The sequence below is a fragment of the Gymnoscopelus braueri genome (assembly GCF_963280865.1).
Source record: "Gymnoscopelus braueri genome assembly, chromosome: 24".
Taxonomy (NCBI): Eukaryota; Metazoa; Chordata; class Actinopteri; order Myctophiformes; family Myctophidae; genus Gymnoscopelus; species Gymnoscopelus braueri.
Window position 1 is genome coordinate 30120018 of NC_137626.1, and position 18558 is coordinate 30138575.

The 18558-nt window shown below is 39.2% G+C and overlaps 1 protein-coding gene across 1 annotated transcript; it reads right to left on the reverse strand.

Moving 5' to 3' along the window:
- Window positions 1-1481: 1481 nt before the first annotated feature.
- On the reverse strand, window positions 1482-17903 carry LOC308080341 (major histocompatibility complex class I-related gene protein-like). The gene is made up of 8 exons (XM_080422159.1): window positions 17785-17903; window positions 16577-16834; window positions 4713-4991; window positions 3104-3424; window positions 2507-2614; window positions 2258-2275; window positions 2070-2141; window positions 1482-1607 (listed from the first exon to the last, which is right to left on the reverse strand). The coding sequence occupies exons 1-7, from the start codon at window positions 17831-17833 to the stop codon at window positions 2095-2097; spliced, it is 1080 nt and encodes a 359-aa protein (XP_080278285.1). The 5' UTR covers window positions 17834-17903; the 3' UTR covers window positions 1482-1607; window positions 2070-2094.
- Between the last annotated feature and the right edge of the window lie 655 nt (window positions 17904-18558).

Sequence of the window (18558 nt, forward strand, 5' to 3'; positions counted from 1 at the left end):
TTTTGAAAGTGAAATATCCCTTTAAGTAAAAAGTATGATTTTTTTTTACACCACTGCTACAGTATATAGCCGACACTTTTACCATTTTCATATAGGAATGACTGACGGCTTGAACTCCAGCGAAAAGCTATCAGATAACGCATAATGGAAGGGCTTTAGGTGCTGCAGCACAGGGCACCAACCTCAGGGGAGCACCATCCTCCAGGCATTTTTGTTTGTTTTTTTGGCCTGGATTATTAGCCCTGACCCTTGACTCATGCAGCCTGTGTTTTGTCCCATCAGATTATTGGGACTGATTGTGGCGGCCGTTTTCCAAGTTGGTTGACATTACCCTCACATCGTAGCCTACTGATCTGCTGTCAGTTTTGTGAGATTTGACATGGACCGGACAGGTATCATGGATCACAGAAAGACGTGCGTGTAGTCGTGTACAGTGTACGGAGCGGTGCTTCCGTAATAAAAGTTGTTTTTGCCTAAAAAATATTATGAATAAATATTGTGTAAAAATGTTTTTGTGCAGCACAAAAACATGTATCACTTGAAATAAAGCACAAATTGTGCTTTATTTTTAGTAATTGTTTTCTTTGTATTGTATTACCCTTAGTCATAGTGAAATGTAACATGGCTGAAAATGAAAATGTATGTATCATTATAGCCTATTATGCTTTAAGATGTTCTCTGCTTCATAACATAACATTAAAACATGCCTGGAGAGGATCTGTAAAGTATTATTATTAAGTTATTCTGTTGTTCTCAGTGACTGTCATCAGCTGCATGCTATGAATGATTAAAATAATCAATACTTGATCTATATTTGATCGTAGGGATCACAGTGCTGTTTATTGTAATGAGAATTATCTCACTAATATAAATTACTGTAAGTACACAACTAAATAGAAACTGACTGTTACACAAATGTAGCTAGTAATAATGAAGCAGTAATGGTTTTGGGGAAAAAAACATTTTATTATTAAATCACCTGAATATTTACAATCATTAAAGTGTGACTATGGTGTAAAACTCACTGGGGCAGGTATCTATTCCACATTATAACCAGACAAGCTTACACCAGTCTGTTGAAAAAAACTTAATTTAAAGCATAAATTAGCTCATGAAGTCTCCTTCAAACTCCTTCAAACAGAAAAGATGGAGTTGGCTTGAGAACAACAGAGTCAAGCTACACAATAATCTAGACAGAGAATAATTACAAAGTCCCCCCAAAACACAATGATTATGTATTCAATAAATTACCAATAATGTTTCTCATGGAGACAGAATTCTAAGTGCCTCATCTTAAACAAAATATGTGAAACGGATCACTTCTTTATCAAACTGTATTAGAGATGTCACACTGAATGTACAACCCTAGAAGTTCAACAGTAAAATAATGTAGCGCAAAATGTATAAAACGCAGCTACACACACACACACACACACACACACACACACACACACACACACACACACACACACACACACACACACACACACACACACACACACACACACACACACACACACACACACACACACACACACACACAGCGTTTCACTGCAGATTGAGTTGGATGATGAGTTGTTGTTCACTGTCTCTCCAAAGCCCTGCTCCTGACACATGGAGGAAGGAAGCATAGGAAACCACACACACACACACACACACACACACACACACACACACACACACACACACACACACACACACACACACACACACACACACACACACAGTAACTAATCAATGGCGATCTGATCGGACTGAAATCTTGTCACACATAGAGTCAGGATCAAAGGGTAGTAGCACACATCCAACCTCTTAGATGCAGGTTCTGGCCTCGAAGTGAACTGAGATAAAAAAGTAGAAAGCTCGTTTTGTCAACATTTTATTGCAGAGTTACAGAGAGTGACGGTTCGAGCCTGCATGATCTTCTTCAGTCTGAAGAAGAGCATGGGCTCGAACCGTCACTCTCTGTAACTCTGCAATAAAGCTCAGACTAAGTTATTCTGAGGGTTTCAAAGAAATAACACAACACAGCACTCTGACACATCAATAACGTACAAATTGATACTTACAGGTTATGTGAGGCTGAACAGAGCTTCATGTCTTCATAGCGATGCCACTAGCAGCACCAGAGTCTTCATCAGCTGCAAAGACACATTTTTACATTAAACTGAGACAAAAGCATATAACAAATACATGTATGAACAATAGAAGAGACTCATGTTCAGTATGAACAACCTTAGATTCTGTGTTCACTTACTGTTAGTCGGAGAAAATCCTGACAACAGAAGAAAGGATAAAGGATATTAGGGGTGAGTTAGAGGAAACACTGTGAAATAATACAAGGGAAATATCAGTGTATATTATTGTAGTTGTTGTTGTTGTTATTGATGTTATTATTATTATTATTATTATTATTCAATTATAATAGCTGTGTGGTCTCTATGTGTCCTATAGAAGCTGTGCTGTTCAAACAGAGCAGTATTGATGTGTCGTCATGCAAACTTACCAGGTTTGGACCTTTTCCCCAGCCGCAGTCCAACAACAACACCAACCACAATGAGAAACATCAGACCCACAACTACAACAGCAATGATGATGACACTAGAAGATCCTCCTGCATCAAGACAGAAAAACAACATTTCACACATTTAACATCACCTCTGACTCATTTCATGAACTGAATCCAGAAGAAAAAAATTCTCATGTGTAAATAATGTCTATCATTAAATGTTTATTTGTTCACCATGAAACGATGGACACAAAATGACATGACATCACAACCTAACTGGATAACAGAAGGTGTATGTCCCACAAAGCCCCACAAGGAGAACAACAGATGAATCTAAATGAAACAAAATGCATGAAAAACAAGTACATGTGTGACATCACAAACAAACTAATATAACACCAAACAATGACCCAACAAGGACTGATTGGGGAACACGACTAATATACACATGAGAGGTGATTACAAATGAGATACAGCTGGGGAAGACAAGAACATAGAACTATAAAAACTAGGACATAACCATAACACATAGAAATAAGATACATAGACAAGACAGGCAACGTCTAACTGTGACAACATGTGTTTTATCTCTACCTTCATCAGCTGGTTTTTTCTGGTTGGTCCTGATCAGGTTTGGGTCCAGTCTGGTCTGGATGTCCTCTTCGACCCCATAGAGCTGAACCACACAGTTGTAATGCTTCCAGTCTTCATGTTTGACTGAAGACACGTTCAGGTCAGCACTGATCTGGAAGGTTCCATCATTGTTGGGGAGGAGCTCTCCATGGTCCACGTTGTCACTGAGCTCCTCTCCATCTTTAGCCCAGAATATGATGACTCTGTCTGGGTAGAAACCTGTAGCGTGACACCTCACTGGAGAAGAGGGAGTCTTCTGGAGGAAAGATACAGAGGGGAGCTCTGAGAGAGAGAGAGAGAGAGAGAGAGAGAGAGAGAGAGAGAGAGAGAGAGAGAGAGAGAGAGAGAGAGAGAGAGAGAGAGAGAGAGAGAGAGAGAGAGAGAGAGAGATTTTGTTAGTGGTCAGGATTTGTCGACTTTGATTTGATTTAAGAACACCTTTGAACCTTCTCATAGTAATGATACTACATAGTAACATATCTGTACAACTTTCTATAGGTTATTTTAGTTTCGCATTTTGTATTAGTTTTTATTTTGTGTTGAATTTTTGTTTTGAATTTTAGTTCTAATATGGGGTAATCATGGGTGAGATTCAACAAGCTCAGAAAATTTGAGAAAATAGCAGATCTACAAGCTCACAACGTGATGTGTTGTGACCTTGTAGATCTGATATTTTCACTAGTTTTGAAGATTTTTTAAATCTTTCACAACAGGGCTTAAAACTGGCACAGCTAAATATACTGAAAAATAAGATTTCATATCCACGTATCCATGTATCCTGACCCAAAATATTAATCTTATGTATGAAATATTGTTAAAGACTAAAATAAGGACATTTTCTCTATGATTTTAGTTTGTTTTAGTTAGTTTTGTAAATACAATACAGTTTCAGTTAGTCATAGTTTTTTTCTTGTAAAGCCTTGTTTTGTTTTTATTTCAGTTTGTTTTTGTCATTTCATTAGTTATATATAATGTATAATAATGTATAATAACCCTGACAACTCCATCACATCACGTTGTTGTAGCTCTTCACTGTTGTTCTCATAGTGATGTTACTACATCTTAAAGGTTTCATGACGTTCAGTTTTACCACAAATTAAAAGTATTTGCCATGGTCCTTCAAACGTGTATAGAAAGTTTTAACAAAAATGTCCACTCCATTGATCCATGGCAGGTGTTTTTCTCTCACATTTCTAAAGCCTTTTCAACTGCAATGAAAAAATAAATCTTTGCCTGCGGGTGTCGCTGGTGAGGGATTTTGCCTGTCAATCATCGCCTCTGCTCCGCCCCCCCCCAAAGGAAAGGATAGGGGAGGGGAGGGGCGAAGAGGAGAGTGGGCGGGATTAATCGACTGTGACCTCACTGCCGAAGGGCCAAGCTCAGATTACTTTTCAGCCTAATTATTCAGAAAACCCCAGACCACAGAAAATCCACTGAATGTTCAAAGTTCAGATTTTTTGGGTGTAATTGAGGTCATAAAACCCCCCAAAAAACATAAAAAAGTGAAAATGAATGTCATAGAACCTTTAATATATTTATCTAAGTACAACTCCATCACATCATGTTGTACCTGTTCTCTGTATAGTCTTGTTCCCATAGGTCACATCCTTCTTCAGCTCTTCAATGCAGATAATGGTCAGGTAATGCTTATGGTACGCCATCAAAGCTGTGTTTTGTTCCCATTTCAGTTTAGTGATGAAGGCCTGTGGTTTTGGAGCGACCCATGACTCTGTCTTCAGGTCATATGAGATGAAGTCTTCTCCATCATAACCATACTGTTCAAAAACATCAGTGTCTCCAGTCTCATCATCCCACTCACAACCATACATGTACTGTAAGATGTGGACACCTGAGAGACAGACAGACAGACAGACAGACAGACAGACAGACAGACAGACAGACAGTGAATTAAAGTTTTTTATAGTAGTAGAACAAAGGAATTCAGATCTTTATTCTATTCTAATGATTTGTTTTTTATTTTCCAAAATAAGCTACTATGTGATGTTCATGAAATTAGAAGAACAATGTTTTCCAGGTATAAAGAAAAATGGTGTAATGATATATGGTATAAACCTAAGTTGCGAATTTATTGTCTCATAAAGGACAGGTACACTGTAGAACCTTATGTGAAGTATAATTTAAGCCAAAGACAACGATCTCTCTGTGCACAAATACGGTCAGAACATTACCATTAGCTCTAGAGACTGGCAGGTTTAATGCCACTCCAGAGGAAGAGAGATACTGTTTGTTTTGTGAATGATGATTATGAAAAGCTTGAGATATGTTTTGTTAAAGGAGCTTTTGTTGTGGCAGATTTTGTTTGTCAAGCTTGGGAGAGAAGACAGAACACTCTGTATAATTTTGAGATATATTTGAATGTATGATGTGAATATCTTGTAAAACATGATGTAAGCGTAAAATGGTGTCTTATGAACCCATGAGGGTTGGGCACTTTGAGTCACACAGAAATAAAAGTTTCTATCTATCTATCTATCTATCTATCTATCTATCTATCTATCTATCTATCTATCTATCTATCTATCTATCTAGTAGTATCTAGTAGTTACGGGGTCAGAGCTCAGCTCTGGACCTGTTTTAATGTTCCCCTCTTTTTTCTTCTGCCACTTTTGGCAGTTCTGGCTGAACCGTGCATACGCTTTTTACGAAACTTGGCCATATGGTAGATGGTCATGAAAAACTATCATTCTCACAATCTTTCGTCAAAAGGTGGCGCTATAGCAAAATGCCAACTTTGAACAGGTACAACTCATGCCCTGTTTGACCTACAGCCATGAAACTTCAATATACATATGCGTCTACTCATGATCAACAACTTTCACACTCTGACTTTTGACCTCTGACCTTTAGATCTCCCAACATTTTGAATTATATGAAAAACGGTTCAAACCTATCTCCTCCTGGGATTTTTGAGTAATCTGCACGAAACGTTTTACACATGAACTTTGGACCTATGCCGACAAACATGTGCAAAAGATTTTCCATAAGTGAAAAAATTAAGCTTTAATGAGCCAATGAATATTGCAGTTTTATGACAATTATTCATCTGCCCCTAACATATACATGCAGACTCACATTTCTTTGAAACTTTGCGGTAATGTTGAGGGTCATTCCAAATATCACTGAAACCAATCTTACTCCAATTGGTCAAAGGGGGGTGCTATAGCATTTTTTTTTAAATGCAAACTTTAAACAGGCAAAAGTCATGCCTCGTTTGGCCGACAGCCATTAAACCTGCTTACACATGTGCCTTGACTCATGAGGAACACATGTATCACGTTGACCAGTAAGCTCCGCCCTTAGATTGTGTGCAATTTTGAGCAGTTTGAAAAACACTTAAACCCAGGATTTTTCAGCTATTTGCGTGAAATTGTATCATCTGAGTGATCTCCTTTTTCACAGGTTCTTGTCTGTTGGTCCAATGGCTTCTCCCTTAAACGTGTGCTTCACAACCTGAAGGTTGCCAGTTCAAGCCTCACTTGATACGGACTTCATTAAAGTTGCATTGCACACAACATGATTGTGTCAATTAATACATGTGCAATTGTTAAACATAACCTGAAATACTTATTTGAGAGGGTATGTTTTTGCAATGTATGACATACTTCATTCTGAAAATAGCCTATCTACAATCTCAATACTTTTCAGATAGCAACGTGTTTCTGAGCTTGTAGATCGACTGCTTTCACTGGTTCACTTTTATCTTCAACAGACAACCTCAGCCTGGACAAGGCTATAGCACTATAGGTAGTGTTGCAGCCCGTCAATCCGAAGGTTGAGGGTTCGATTCCTGTTAGTGGCAATAGGTTGACACGTCCAATCAATCCATTCTGCTTCAATCTATTGTTTCCATGTCTCTCTCTCTTCAATCTATTCCGTTTCCATGTCTCTCTCTCCGCCCTTAGAGTGTCTGCAATTTTGAGCAGTTTGAAAAACACTTAAACCCAGAATTTTTCAGTTATTTGCGTGAAATGGTATCATCTGTCTGACCTCCGTTTTCACTGGAACAGGTCTGTTGGTCCAATGGCTTCCCGCTTAAGTGAATGTTTCACAACACCAAGGTTGCCGGTTCAAGGCTCACTTGGTGGAGACTTCATTTAAAGTGCATTGCAAACAACAAGACTGTATTAATGAATACATATGCAATTGATAAAGATAACATGACATGCTTATCTGAGAAGGTCTGTTTTTGCAATGTATGACATGCTTCATTCTGAAAATAGCCGATCTACAATCTCAAAACTTTTCAGATAGCAACGTGTTTCTGAGCTTGTAGATCGGCTGCTTTCACTGGTTCAGTTTTATCTTCAACAGACAACCTCAGCCTGGTCAAAGCTATAGCACTATAGGTAGTGTTGCAGCCTGTCAATCCAAAGGTTGAGGGTTCGATTCCTGTTAATGGCAATAGGTTGACACGTCCAATCAATCCATTCTGCTTCCATCTTTCTCTCTCTTCAATCTATTGTTTCCATGTCTCTCTCTCTCAATTAATGCATGTGCAACTGTTAAAGGTAATGATGTATAATTTGTGTGGAAACACCGTGGATTCAAACCGTGTAAGAACTCAAGCCTTTAGTGAGAATGTTAGAACAAAGGGAGACAGCAAAATCCGAAGGTTGATAAGGTTCATCTCCTTTCTTTATTTGTCGACAAGGAGCATCAAAATGGTTACTGCAGGAGGGTCCAGAAATCGCAGCACACTGCTACTCTCTAAACAACAGGTTTATATACAGAAGATTTCAAAGACACGCTCCTTAGACAGGGCTCCTCCTCTGCCTCTTCTCAGCCAATCCGGAGCTGATCCGTCGTGGCCGGGCGGACCGCTACTGCGCATAATATTCTAGATCACACAGTACAGGGGAGTCAATTTAGCAATATCTACTTTCAGTACAGAACCATGTTTCACAATGAAGTTTTGTTATTAGATTAATACTTTGTACAACATACACTTTAGAATGATACCAGGAATTACATTCTTATTCATCTGTAAACAATAGTTAACTTTAAAAGCTTTAATGACACAGCATCCATTCATGTGAATACGTTTTACTTCTCCTGGCTTTTACCTATATTAAACCTACACAGGCCGTAGTTAAATACTTTTGTTCATTCTAACTTCAGTATATATTTGCACCAAGAGATAATAACATCTTAGTAACATTGTATTTTAACCCAGGTTCTAACTGAACTAGTAGCTCTGTTCTTAAAACGGGGCTGGGGGAGACAATAGCTCTCACAGACATGCTAAATAGATCCACATGGTGCCGGGCTTCAAACGAAGTGAATACAATGAGACAAAAACTTTCTAGTCCAGGTGTAAACACATGCTTCTTTTGTTATCCAAAGTGAGGTGTTGTCTTTGTCACAGAGGCTGTCTTTCCACTGTAAATGGCCAGGTATCCCCCACCCTTCACCTGTCCTGCCTTTTTAAGGGATCTCTGGCAGACTTCTATATTTTTAACTAATTCTGTGTACTAATTAAATAAGTGGAGTTCTGGCTCATTTTAGGTATGATTATGGCTGGAAGATATACTTCATAAACCCCTCTCGGAAGACTTATAACGTCTTCCGTAATTCAGAGCTCGGGCGAAAGAAGATATCTTTCAGCACAAAATCATAATCCAAACCTCTGACTGGAAAACAACCTGCAAAAACGATTAGTTTATACCCCTCTTGATTGTAGAATGGTACCTATACAAAGCCACAAAATAAAACAAAAACAATTCATTGAATAAACCAATTATTATCATTCAGAATCTGTACCTCAGTTCAACCTGCAAAAAGACATCATGAATACATTATGACATGTGGTTTACATAAGGGACTGCGCGCTTACAGAAGGACAATTTTCTGTTTTTTCGCTTAAACTAACAAACGCAATTCTTCTTCTTCCTGTATTTAGGGAATGTTCAGTCCTTGAAGCAAAAACTGTTCACAGCTTGGGGCAAGAAAAAGAAAAAGGGGGGTGGAATTGATGAAGATCTTTGTTATCTGCGTCAAAGGGCATAGGGTATGGGCGTGATGTGTCATTCTTCAAGAGACACAACAGCTTTCTGACACGTGCATGGAATCCCCTTGACCTGGACACCCGTTATCCTCGATCTGTAGATTTGAAGGTTTACACTGCTTCTGTGAGGTCACACCCTGGGCTCCTGTAGAGCTGATTGGGGGAGGTAGAATCCCTTCCTGGTGTGTAGCTGTCTCACTTTGGCAGCAGAAACAGTGTTGGGTAGAGGTTGTCTCATAGCCGCTGTCATCTCCACCAACATGATTCGTTCGACCTCTCATCGACACCTGGTTCTGCAGCCTGAGTCCTCTGACAGCCGTTCATCTCCTCAGCAGCTCTCCATCTATTAGCACGAGAACATTTGGGGAAAAAACGTCCCTACTCTTTCCTAGAAAGTACAACATGCACCTACCCACCTCAATACACACACACAAGAGGTGTTACTCATTCACTCAATTTAGTTCATGCAAAGATATTAGTATAGGTCACGAAAAACTCAAAATTAAATATTAATCTGGCCTATGAACTGGTCAATTTGTCCAAAAACCCCAATTTTTAAATGTGTCCCTTTATACCTCCCCTCTTGAGACATAAGGCAGTACTAATGGACATTATGTCTCATCAAACCCCAAAAGACCAATAAAGAACTGAAGTTCTCCTGAAAAGAATATCATACGGATGTTGTATATGTTACATTTCTTCACGGTTTCTCATTACTGACAACAATTTATCATTTGTGTATGCTCACCGAACCAGTTTACTGGATCTATCCCAATCCACACTTTACTGTGGAAATGGTTAAACAATTTAGTCCTAATTTTTACAATAGTTTTACACGAAATTCCTGTGACACTTTCCTATAGCAGGAAAGAAATACAAGTGTCAAAAAAACCAACAGCATCTCCAGCTCCTCCTAACAATCCATCCTATACTAGGGTCAGAATTTGTACAAATTTAGTCAACCACCTGAAAGCATATTAGACTCTATGCTAAATCTCCAATTAGAATATGGACAGTGATCAGTATTATGTTTCAAAATAGGTAGAAAATGAAAGTTGCTGCTTTTTTTTTTTTTTTTTTTCCATCAAGCCGTAGTCTGATCATGTCAAGTTCAACGGTGACTCAGGGTTTTCTTTTCTTGTCAACAACGGTTTATGTATTCCATCATTGCCCTACGTCACCTGTTCCAATATGTCCAGCCTCCATCACAGTCTAAAGTAATGTCTCTGTACGTTTCTTTTCAAATGTCTCTAGCCATGTATCGTCTTGTCATCCATGCGGCAGGGAGCAATAACTGGAGTGATTCGTCCAGGTAGTGGACAATGTCGTGCAAAGTGACCCATCTGATAACACCTGTAACACCGCTTGCCCCAAGCTTCAGACAAACGTCTGGACATCCGTCCTAGTTGATAATCACCTTGCAGTGCAGGTACCGGGGGCACCCGTGGCACCAACTCTGAATCATTCCATTGCATGTAAGGGGTGCGAGTCTGCTGCGGTGCAGACTGATAGCCACCTGGATGGGGGACCAGCCGTTCATAGAATGTGTGTACCTGTAGCACCACCCGGTCGACTCCCTGGGGTGAAGTCGGAACACCACTTTGCCTAGGACCAGAGACAGACGGCCTGAAACCTGGTGAAAACTGTGGGGTACCTTGAAGAGCTGGGGCTGGCCTTGGAGCAATGGGGTTGACAGCCGGTGGTGTCTGGTTACACTGCTGCCAGGAATGTCCCTGTTTCTGACAGATGTAGCACGGCCCTCTGAAGGGATCTCTCTGACGTCGTCGTAACGGCGTTGGGTGTGCTTGTCCGTCACCTGCTTCCTGGACACCTGCTGTACCTCTGATCTTCGGGTCCGGTCTCGCCAAATCAACCACTGCTCCAGCTCCCAGCTCGTCTCGTAGTCCACTGTCACTGCAATGCCCTGTGTCCAGGGCTGACAATTGGTCGATAGGTTTCTCACCCGGTGACGTAGTGGGATCAGAAGATGAAGCGCTCTTCTCAGCTGGTTCTGGGTGCACCTGTGCGATCGTCATCCTGGCTTGGTATCTCACATAAGCCTTATTTAATTTTTTACCCTTTTTGAAAAACAATTTAAACACTGTATTCTCCTTTGCCCCTGTGTCTGAGCAATCTTTCTGATATGCTCTGGCAAGCATTCCTAATGTGTCAATAATTTCTGGGTCGAATATGCTGTCTTGTGGCCAAGGCAAAGGACATCTTGGCCAATTATCCTGCCATTGTCCCAAAATCATATTGATCACGTCAATGAAAGAATTATTTTGTTGTAAGGAGTGTTCCTGCTGTTCTGATTCCATAATTGTAGATCAAATATCCAAAAGATATTAAATCACAATTATTGTCACGTTACTTCAACCTCTGTAGGCGTTCCCCTCTGGAATCAGATCTTACTTACAATATGGTTATTCTTTATCTAAAAATCACACACAAATCATAAATGTCTTGAGTCCACAACGGACCTCTGTCAGTACCTTAAGAACAGTTTAGAAGGAGTATTGATATGAGAATATTATAATGCAAGTGTGACGTGTCTTTATCACTCAGCACACATGTGAGTCAACCCAATAGTGTTGCTCATATATCCTAAGTATAACAGTATAGAACTATAAGTGTATGTATGTATGAACGATAATTAAAGATTAAATTACTTCAAAAGCTTACTTGAACTGTCTCTTAATATTCCAAATCAAATATAAGACAAATGTTTGAATTTGTATAAATTTGTAAGTCTGGTCAATACATTACTTTAATCCCAGACATGAACCGTCCTCTATTAGCCAGGACTGGAAACAACTCGAATGTGGCGCTCCCCTCCCACGGAAAGCTATTGTTAGACATGAATGGATTAAATTAGAAAAAATAATCATGCAGTACAGACAACCAACATTAAATCATGCAGTACAGACAAACAACATTAATCAAGCAGTACAGACAAACAACATTAATTAAGCACACTTAGACACCATAGAATACCAATAGGCTGAATAACTTGTTAGATAAAGACTGTTAAAAGAAGAGTTAACTCTATAAGTCAGAAATGTTAAAACACTAACGAGCACTCATTCATAGCTTCTCATTCATACAGTGAAAATGCAACCTTCGTCTCGACCACTAGGTGGAGTCAGTCAAATGTTTGGATGTGTCAATCACTGGAAGGGGCGGTTTCATGAATACACACCATTCCCACTGGAAGACACGTCACCACACACTAACCTAAATATATCTTTCAACCACCAGAGGGCGACAATTGACAAACTAAAATGAGAACACAATGTTCTGTAGTTCTGAGTTCTACCTTTGTGGCAGAAAACTACAACTCCCAAACTATCTACTTGGGAAAGAGATGGACACTTCCTGTTCAGACGTCATAACTAACGCTATGTACACAAAAATAATTCAAGTGGGGATTATTTTTTACAAACAGTTAAAAAAATTAACAGATTCCAACTTACTTCTTTGAAAAGATACTAATCACTAAATCTTCAATTATGTACACGGTCGTTCCGACGTTTATAGGAAAAAACATCTTAAAACGTGCACTCAAAAACGGTGACCTATAAATTTACATCCAGTACGAACGAATTCGTCAGTCTTAAAAATAGCCACTCTAGGCTTCACAAAATTCTTATAGTATTATATCTGCTTCTAGCAGCCAGGAGACTGCGACTGCCTTTATCCAAAAACATCAGTCAAATAGCATAGAACAGCACCTCAGCAAAGAATTCAAACCAATACACCTCTGTACTAGTACAAATAAAATTAAGGTATTCTCAGCATGTCAAAGTATTATATAGTATCACTCAGCCAAACGGCCAATACACTAAAAAACTTTTATCTTAACCACTTAAGTCCTTTAGACCTCCCTCTTCAGGGCGCAGTCCTAGGCTGGACCCCTTTCCATCTGAGGTCTCTACCCAGGCTCCTAAATTGACTCCCCTGTACTGTGTGATCTAGAATATTATGCGCAGTAGCGGTCCGCCCGGCCACGACGGATCAGCTCCGGATTGGCTGAGAAGAGGCAGAGGAGGAGCCCTGTCTAAGGAGCGTGTCTTTGAAATCTTCTGTATATAAACCTGTTGTTTAGAGAGTAGCAGTGTGCTGCGATTTCTGGACCATCCTGCCGACAACGCCAATTTGATGTATAATTTGTGTGGAAACACCGTGGATTCAAACCGTGTAAGAACTCAAGCCTTTAGTGAGAATGTTAGAACAAAGGGAGACAGCAAAATCCGAAGGTTGATAAGGTTCATCTCCTTTCTTTATTTGTCGACAAGGAGCATCAAAATGGTTACTGCAGGAGGGTCCAGAAATCGCAGCACACTGCTACTCTCTAAACAACAGGTTTATATACAGAAGATTTCAAAGACACGCTCCTTAGACAGGGCTCCTCCTCTGCCTCTTCTCAGCCAATCCGGAGCTGATCCGTCGTGGCCGGGCGGACCGCTACTGCGCATAATATTCTAGATCACACAGTACAGGGGAGTCAATTTAGCAATATCTACTTTCAGTACAGAACCATGTTTCACAATGAAGTTTTGTTATTAGATTAATACTTTGTACAACATACACTTTAGAATGATACCAGGAATTACATTCTTATTCATCTGTAAACAATAGTTAACTTTAAAAGCTTTAATGACACAGCATCCATTCATGTGAATACGTTTTACTTCTCCTGGCTTTTAAATATATTAAACCTACACAGGCCGTAGTTAAATACTTTTGTTCATTCTAACTTCAGTATATATTTTCACCAAGAGATAATAACATCTTAGTAACATTGTATTTTAACCCAGGTTCTAACTGAACTAGTAGCTCTGTTCTTAAAACGGGGCTGGGGGAGACAATAGCTCTCACAGACATGCTAAATAGATCCACATGGTGCCGGGCTTCAAACGAAGTGAATACAATGAGACAAAAACTTTCTAGTCCAGGTGTAAACACATGCTTCTTTTGTTATCCAAAGTGAGGTGTTGTCTTTGTCACAGAGGCTGTCTTTCCACTGTAAATGGCCAGGTATCCCCCACCCTTCACCTGTCCTGCCTTTTTAAGGGATCTCTGGCAGACTTCTATATTTTTAACTAATTCTGTGTACTAATTAAATAAGTGGAGTTCTGGCTCATTTTAGGTATGATTATGGCTGGAAGATATACTTCAGTAACATGAAATATTTCTTGGAGAGAGTATGTTTTTGCAATGTATGACAAACTTCATTGTGAAAATAGCCGATCTACAATCTCACAACTTTTCAGATAGCAACGTTTTGTGAGCTTGTAGATCGGCTACTTTCACTAGTTTTCGTTCCGAGGAGACACAAAAATGCCTTTATTGGTAAATGGTTTGTGAACCAGTGATCTAGAGTAGTTCGGGACACAGAGGCTTGGTTCATAATGGACGGAAATACTTATAAATATCAACAGACACTACCAGTAATTGTGTCACTTAATACATATGCAATTGATAAAGATAACCTGAAATGCTTATTTGAGAGGGTATGAAGTATGTATGACATACTTCATTCTGAAAATAGCCGATCTACAATCTCAAAACCTTTCAGATAGCAACGTTCTTTCTGAGCTTGTAGATCGGCTGCTTTCACTGGTTCACTTTTATCTTCAACAGACAACCTCAGCCTGGACAAAGCTATAGCACTATAGGTAGTGTTGCAGCCTGTCAATTCAAAGGTTAATGGTTCGATTCCTGTTAATGGCAATAGGTTGAGATGTCCAATCAATCCATTCTGCTTCCATCTCTCGCTCTTCAATCTATTATGTTTCCGTGTCTCTCTCTCTTCAATCTATTCCGTTTCCATGTCTCTCTCTCTCTCTCTCTTCAATCTATTCCGTTTCCATGGCTCTCTCGCTCTCTCTCTCCAATCTATTCCGTTTCCATGTCTCTCTCTCTCTCTTTCTCTTCAATCTATTCTGTTTCTCTCTCTCTCTCTCTCTCTCTCTCTCTCTCTCTCTCTCTCTCTCTCTCTCTCTCTCTCTCTCTCTCTCTCTCTCTGCCTCTCTCTCATCATCATGTAGATCGGCTACTTTCACTGGTTTCTGTTCCGAGGAGACATACAATTTCTCTATCGGTAGATGGTTAGGGAACCAGTGATCTAGAGTAGTTAGCGAAACAAAGGCCTGGTCCATGAGGACGGAAAGACTTATATATATCAACAGACACTATCAGGACTATCATATCTCTAGCTCAATGAGAAGAAAGGCAGCCTATGAGTCCAGAGGTCACCGGTTCGATCCCTGTCCCCGACAATGTGTTGAGGCGATCATGATGATCTGTCTCTCTCTCTTCAATCTATTCAGTTTCCATCTCTCTCTCTCTCCAGTTTCCATGTCTCTCTCTCTAGTTTCCATGTCTCTCTCTCTCCATCTCCAGTTTCCTTGTCTCTCTCTTTCTTCAATCTATTCAGTCTCCATGTCTCTCTCTCTCTCTTTCACTGGCCCCGTGTTATCGCTGCTTGCAGCTATATTTTGTTTATTACTTTTGATGCAGTAATGGTGTTTTTTTCATTTCGTCCCCCCCCCCCCCTCCTTTTAAGATATTAAAAAGGTCTTAAAAGTCTTTAAATTGTCACTTTACTGTCATCTGGGGACCCCCCAAAAATCATGTGGGGACGTCCCGACCCACAGGTTGAGAACCACTGGTCTAGACAGTACAATACATAATAGACCAATGGTTCTCAAACCATGTATTTGGCTGCGGACCCATCTGATTTGTGTTGTTAAAATGTTTTAAAAATATGAGAAATCTTTCAAATTTGTTCAAGATTTTTTTGAAAATAGCAGAGCTATACAAGCTCACAACGTGCCGCATCGCAACTCGCCGCACCACTGCGCGTAGTTAGCTTGTAGATTGGCTACTTTCAAATAGGTTAAAGTTGTTAAACTGATTTTGATGCTACTCGAGGACCCCTAGGGGTCCCTGGACCGCACTTTGAGAACCACTGCTATAGACAGTACATTATACACTAATAGTCTATACACAGTATAATATATTAACATACACTAGTCTATAGACAGTACAATATATTAACATACACTAGTCTATAGACAGTACAATATATTAACATACACTAGTCTATAGACAGTACAATATATTAACATACACTAGTCTATAGACAGTACAATATATTAACATACACTAGTCTATAGACAGTACAATATATTAACATACACTAGTCTATAGACAGTACAATATATTAACATACACTAGTCTATAGACAGTACAATATATTAACATACACTAGTCTATAGACAGTACAGTATATTAACATACACTAGTCTATAGACAGTACAGTATATTAACATACACTAGTCATATAGCAGTGTGTGTAGAGGGAGAGCAGTAATGAATACAGTAAAGCTTCATGTTAGTGTTACCGTCTGATTGGTTGAACCGCTTCATGGCCTCCCCAAGATTGAATTTGCTGGTATGTAGATATCCTCTATGTCTCTCTGTCTCATCCTTCTCATACTGTTGTCCCAGCTTCTCCATCCAGCTCTGTTTGCTCACATAGATGTTGATGTTGTTGTCAAAGTATCCCATCAGCTCATCATCCAGGAGGGTCACAGACACAAACTCAGGGAATTCACTCAAACCAGTGCTGGTAGTATCAATGGCCTTCCAGGAATTAATCACTGAAAAAGAGTTACAGTTTATTTTCTTAGCCTATGATGACTTGTTTGACAGAACATTTGGGTCTCCTATTGTCTTACTTATCATATTACTCAATGCTAATTAGAATAGCCTATTTGCATTCATCCATGATCACATCTTTAAAACCAGTGCAGTCTACTTTTAATAACATATATATATATATTCCATCCTATTATTATTATTATTATTATTATTATTATTATTATTATTATTATTATTATTATTATTATTATTATTATTATTATTTAGGTTATTATAAGGTTTTACAGTTATACTACAAATGCACATCCACAAAGGGGGGTAAAAACCCTGCAATTTGTAATAACTGTTATGCTGAATGACATTCTTATTTCAAGTTCTCAGCAACCGTCTTGATACAGCAGATGATTTTCAAGAAATGCAATACATTGTCACCATTTAAAAAGCAAAACAAAACAAACAAAACACTAAATCTCATCATTTTCCCTTTAGGCCTACTGGCATAAGTCAGTTTTTGGCAAAATAATTGTAAAGACTTTTAAACCTCTGGTACATCTGTTTTTTTCCAGGCAATTTATATACAGTGTTTAGCCTGAGGTAAATTATTACAGTATTATTGCAACTATTAGAGAAGTAAAATAATAATAGCCTAAATGATAATAAAAACAGAGGAATGTGAGGATCATGTCAGAAACAATATGATTTGTCACCGTCTGTCATATTTGTGTTATGTGTGAGAATGTCACACATAACACATACAGTATTAGGGAGGATAGATAGCATATTTCAAAATCGCACTAACTTACTTATGTATTCATACCTACAGTCACAGACACAGTTCATATCTCAGTCAGACAAAAGTCACAACAAATGGCCTCAAACTAAAAATATCAAGGCTTCCAGCTGTTGTAATAATAACCTGTTACAATAAGTTATTGAGTTAAACTCTTACCTGCAGATGTGGAGTAAAAACAGAGCAACAACACAGTGAAAGCCTTCATCTTTAGATTGAAATAGTAGAAAATGTCAAATAAGTTGAAAAGCTGTTCTTATGATTTGACTGAAACTTCATCTACCTTCTGAGAAGAAAGCTCTGATCAAATGGCTGCTCAACACTACAGTGTGTAATGTTAATGTGCGCAGGTCGCAACTCGGGCTACAACCAATAGAAATTCAATAAATGCTTAGGTGAACTTGAGTCACTGCAGGTTGTTAAATGAAAGTGAAACTTTAGATGTAGACTAAAGTGTCTTGCTAATACTTTAATAAGTCATTCAACTACATAATTATATTCAGTATTCACCTGCAGTACATATGAATGAGACAGATCAGTGAGCAGGTTAAGATATAGTGATGCATATTAATGGTGGTCAGTGATGTTTAGGTTCAGTTGAGCTCCTAACAGCAGCTGCTACTGGCACTGAGGGGTGAGCAGTGATACAGCGGCCTCTGCTGGACAGATTGTGTATGTTCATCTAGAGACGGTTTCAGGGAAATCACCTGATGAGACACATTCTAGTTGTAGAGCCAGCAGCAGTAATTTTGTGTGTGTGTGTGTGTGTGTGTGTGTGTGTGTGTGTGTGTGTGTGTGTGTGTGTGTGTGTGTGTGTGTGTGTGCGTGTGCGTGTGCGCGTGCGCGTGTGCGTGTGCGTGTGTGTGTGTGTGTGTGTGCGTGCGTGTGCGTGAAAGAGAGAGAATAGCCAAGCTCATCTGGCTAAACAAAACC

Coding starts and splice junctions, on each gene's coding strand:
- LOC308080341 (XM_080422159.1), bottom strand. CDS start 17,833: ATGAAGGCTTTCACTGTGTTGTTGCTCTGTTTTTACTCCACATCTGCA. Junction 3,425..4,712: donor CAAGACTATACAGAGAACAG/GTACAACATGAT, acceptor TCTCTCTCTCAG/AGCTCCCCTCTGTATCTTTC. Junction 2,615..3,103: donor GAAAAAACCAGCTGATGAAG/GTAGAGATAAAA, acceptor GTCTTGATGCAG/GAGGATCTTCTAGTGTCATC.